At 55.4% G+C, this 4,700-nt stretch overlaps 1 protein-coding gene across 1 annotated transcript in view; it reads right to left on the bottom strand.

The window, feature by feature from the left end:
• Positions 1-437: 437 nt before the first annotated feature.
• The window catches only part of EMH_0039610 (uncharacterized protein), a gene marked incomplete at both ends in the record, with an annotated part of 6,228 nt that continues 1,965 nt past the window's right edge, over positions 438-4,700 (bottom strand). Inside the window, 9 exon segments of the mRNA XM_013495419.1 lie at positions 438-610; positions 848-916; positions 1,163-1,214; positions 1,604-2,130; positions 2,837-2,914; positions 3,173-3,270; positions 3,428-4,151; positions 4,155-4,201; positions 4,332-4,681. Of these exon segments, the coding sequence (XP_013350873.1) occupies positions 438-610; positions 848-916; positions 1,163-1,214; positions 1,604-2,130; positions 2,837-2,914; positions 3,173-3,270; positions 3,428-4,151; positions 4,155-4,201; positions 4,332-4,681 (2,118 nt within the window).

The raw sequence follows: 4,700 nt of genomic DNA on the forward strand, positions 1-4,700 counted from the left end.
CCCAAATACTCAGATGCAAAGAAAGAAAACTTCATAGCCAAGAGACTGTCTTTCGCTTGCCCTACAGAGGCCAGCAGCAACTGCTGCTGCATCTGCAGCAGTAGCACCAGCAGCAGCTGCTGCTGCAATCGGTTTAAGCGGGTGCTGCAGCAGCAGCAACTACAACAGGCAGCAGCAGCAGCAGCTAGTCGAGATGAATGTGTCTCCGTGTCTCGTAGCAGCAGATGCATGCAGTTGAGGGTGCAGCAGCAGAAGGCTGCCCCCCAGCTAAATATTAATAAATTCAATCTCGTTAGGCTGCTTCCGCTTGCTACCTGTTGCTGCTGCTGCTGTTACTGCTGCTGCTGCTGTTGCTGTTGCTACTGCTGCTGTTCGTGCTGTTGCTGCTACGGCTGCTGGTATTGGAGCTACTGCTACTGTTGCTGCTGCTGTTGCTGTTAGATTCCCTCACTGAAACTGCTCTCGCCCGCACCTTGCTGCTGCTGCTGCTGCTGCAGCAGCTGCTGCTCCTGTTGCTGCTTCTGCTGTGGGCCCCTCATTCTTGGTTTTCTGCTGCGCCGCTGTTTGGGGGGCAGATCCGTTTGAATAAGAATATCGATGACGTACGGATCTGCATGCAACACACACACAGTGCTGATGCTGCTGCTGTTGCTGCTGCGGCTGCTGCAGTTGCTGTTGCTGCTGCGGGTGTTATGATGAGATAGGGGGGAGAGGACAGGTTGGTGTTGCAGCTGTTTGTATCTGCTGCTGATGTGTTGTCTGCCTGGTGTGTGTCTCTATCTTTCTTCTCTCTCTTTTGTTAATTATATTTCTCCTTCTCTTTTATTTGTTTTTATTCCCCCCTTACCTATTATCACTTCGTGCAGCGCATGCAGCCCCATATTACGCACCGTCGCCGCCACTTGTAGGTGCATGCCTGAAGTCGCAACGCAGCAGCAGCAGCAGCAGCAGCAGCAGCAGTAGCAACAGTAGCAGCAGCAGCAGCAGGAGCGGCAGGAGCAGCAGCAGCAGACCCCCAAATAGCTTCAGAAGCAAATAAGATTAGCAAACAGCAGCAGATCGGCTAAGCAGCAGCGATACGCTAACCCCAACAACAGCAGCAACGGCAGCAGCAGCAACAGCAGCAGCAGCAACAGCAGCAGCAGCCACTGCCCTCTCCCACCTGAAGGCTTCCCCGGATAAAACATTAACGTCCTCGTGTTCAGCAGTGCAGCCTGAAACAACAGCAGCAACAACAGCAGCAGCAGCAGCAGCAGCACGGATTGCAGCAGCAACAGCAACGGCAGCAGCAACAGCAACAACAAAGCCACACAAATGTAGGCGCCTCCCAAAGACAGGAGATATGTCTTACAGTACTAACAGCTGCAGCAGCAACAATGGCAGCAGCAGCAGCAACAGCAGCAACAGCAGCAGCAGCAGCCCTAGCAGAAACGGCAGAAGCAACAACAACAACGGCAGCAGCCGCAGCAGCAGCCGTAGCAAAAGCAGCAGCAGCGGCACCAGCAGCAGCCCTAGCAACAGCAGCATCAGCAGCACCAGCCCTAGCAACAACAGCAACAGCAACAGCAACAGCAGCAGCAGCAGCAGCGGATGGTAATCATACAAGGAATTTGTGTCCTTCATCGAGTTGGTTGTAAGGCAAGAAGATATAATCTGGCTGCCGGATAAGTGCTGCTGCAGTGCTGCTGCCCTGCAGCAGCATGCTGCGTCTAGCTATAGGGGCCCCCCCATGAAGCTGGTGCTGGCGTTCGAGTTGCTGCTGCTGCTGCTGCAGTGCATGCGGCAAGAAGTTCCCGTTGCTGTCGTATAGACGATTATATGCATTCCGACTACTGTTGTGCTGCTGTGCTGCTGCTACTTCTGCTGCTGCTGCTGCTGCTGCTGCTGCTGCAGGGTCACCATACACCCCAAACAACGCCATTGCCGATACCTTCAGCATCGTCATCGCCTCCAGCTTCAGGTCTTTCCTCCTGCATGCAGCTTGCAGCAGCTGCTGCCAAACACCCGCTTGCTGCTGCTGCGGCCGCTGCCACTGTTGCTGCTGCTGCTGCTGCTGCTGCTGCTGCGGGGGAAAGCTGCACTCATATACACAGTCTAGCACCACCAGCGAGAAGAGAAGATTCGTCAGGCCTGAATAAACAAACAACTCTCCACTCTGCTGCTGCTCCTGACACGTTAGCTGTAGCAGCAGCAGCAGCACTAGCAGCAACAATACCAACAGCAGCAGCAACAGCAGCAGCAGCAGCAACAGCAGCAGCAACAGCAGCAAAGCTACTTGCCCTGAGTTGTGAGTTCGGGCAGTTGTGCAGACACCCAAGAAGTGATAGCCATGCGGCTGCAGAGACAAACAAAAACACAAAAAAACGAAAATAACTCCAGCAGCAACAGCATATCCTGCTGCGTCTGCTGCTGCAGCAGATGCTGCTGCTGCTGCAGTTGTTGCTGTTGCAGATGCTGCTGCAGCAGCAGTGATACGGCTGCTGTTCTCCCCGCTGCAGCACTCCTCCTGCTGAAGATAGTACCTCTGCTGCAGCAGCTCCTGCTGCAGCATCAGCTGCTGCTACAAGCGTCGCTGCTGGTGCTGGTGCAGCAGCAGCTGCAGCAGCAGCAGCTGCTGCTGCTGCTGCTAGTGAAGTACCTAATCATCTCTGGGTGTCTGAAGCCGAAGCTGCCCATTGCGTGGATAATGTTTGTTGTCGCTTGAGCTGCAAGTGTACATACACCCCACAGTTTTTGTCTTTCAATTTACCCTTGAGAGGGTGCAGGAGATATAGGGTTTAGGGTTTAGGGTTTAGGGTTTACGGGTCTAGGGTTTAGGGTTTAGGGTTTAACTGACCCCCCATAAGGTGAAGAGGCCGCTGCCTCAAGACCTGCCAAAACGCATGCAGAAGCCCGTCGTCCTTACACCGCATATCTGCAGCAGCAGCAGCAACAGCAGCAGCAGCAGCAACACCACCAGCAGCAGCAAGTTTGTGACGCCATCTCATCATGAGGGAAAGCGCCAGCACCAGCAGCAGCAGCAGCAGCAGCAGCAGCAGCAGCAGCAGCAGCAACGACACAAACATCGGCATCAGCACCACCATCAGCAGCAGCAGCAATAGCAGCAGCAGCAACAGCAGCATCACCATCAGCAGCAGCAGAAACGGCAGCAGCAGCAGCAGCAGCAGCATACATGCAAATCCGTTGAGGGTCATGCTTAGATGCTGCCAGTTGAAGTCTTCTGCTGTCTCAATCATTCGGGGGATTAGCTGAGATATATAAAGGGCGTGGCTGCAGCAGCAAAGACACAGAAAAACAACTGCTGCTGCTGCTGCTGCTGCTGCTGCTGTTGCTGTCGTTGTTGTTGCAGCAGCTGCTGTCCGTTGTTTCTTCTGGTGGTGGTGGTGGTGCTGCTGCTGCTGCTGCTGCAGTTGCTGCTGCTGCTCACCCTTGAAGCCTAGCCTTTGCGAATGCATTGACGGCGTTGCTGAGGGACTGGGGGTCAAGGTGTTGCTGCTGCTGCACCAGCAGCAGAATGGCTCGATGAAAGAAAGCATAGATGCTGCTGCTGCTGCGGCGGTCTCCGGGTGTCATCTCAACGCCACGCATGCGAAAGCTGCCTGTACACTCCACCATGCTGCTGAGGCGAGCTCTGCTGCGCTGCCACCGCTGCAGCTCATCTACCTCTGCTGCAGCAGCAGCACCTCCTGCTGCTGCTGCTGTTGTTGCTGCTGCTGCAGCAGGAGTTGCTTGACCCTTCAGCAGCTGCTGATGATGCCGTAAAGCTGATGGTACCAGCTGGTCTGCTGCAGCAGCAGCAGCAGCAGCAGCAACAGCAGCAGCTCCTGCTGCTTCTGCTGATACATCCCGCAGAGACACAAGACCCATATGTGCAAGACGAGAAAACGAATTCAGTGCATTCACAACATTCCTCAGCTCAGACGGCTTCACAGGCGGCAAGCTGGGGGGCCCCCCAGGGGCCCCCCCAGGGGGGCCCCCAAGGGCCCCTCCAGGGGCCCCCCAAGGGGCCCCCCCAGGGGCACCCATCGAAGCTTCAGAGGATACAGACGGCGTTGGGGGCCCCCCCGGGGTCCCTGGGTCCCCCACTGCATCGACAGCTGCGTATGCAGAGGCCCCGGCGAGCAACGTGATTTCTTGCTGCTGCTGCTGCAGCNTGCTGCTGCTGCTGCAGCTGTTGCTTAAGGGAGGCATCGTACGCTTCCTGAGCTGCTAAGATGTGATCATGCAGCAGATCCCTCAGGTGAGCTCGAGAGGTGCTGCTGCTAGCAGCAGCTGCTGCTGCTGCTGGGTCTTGTGGCAGAGCTGAAGACAGGCGGGAGACTATGCTGCACCATAGCTGCGGCAGTGCATGTATGTCTATCTGCTGCTGCTGCTGCTGCTGCTGCTGTTGCTGCTGTTGCTGCTGTTGCTGCTGTAGCTGTTGCTGTTGTTGTGTGCGTTTTTGTGGTTGCAGCTGTTTGTTTTGCTGCCTCTGCTGCTGTTGCAGTTGCTGCTGCTGCTGCTGCTGCTGCTGCTGCTGCTGCTGCAGCACATGAGCATTGAGCTGCAGCAGCCTTGTAATGACATTAAGCTGCAGGGTAAGAAGAGGAAAAGAAAAGAAAGACAGCAAAAAAGGAATACGATGAACCAAACAATTCGCCAGAGACGGAGAAGACAAACCCAACGTCAAGCAATTCAGAGACTGCACACAAACACACAAT

The sequence above is a fragment of the Eimeria mitis genome, genomic scaffold (genome assembly GCF_000499745.2).
Source record: "Eimeria mitis Houghton genomic scaffold, Emh_scaff1565, whole genome shotgun sequence".
NCBI classification, from domain to species: domain Eukaryota; phylum Apicomplexa; class Conoidasida; order Eucoccidiorida; family Eimeriidae; genus Eimeria; species Eimeria mitis.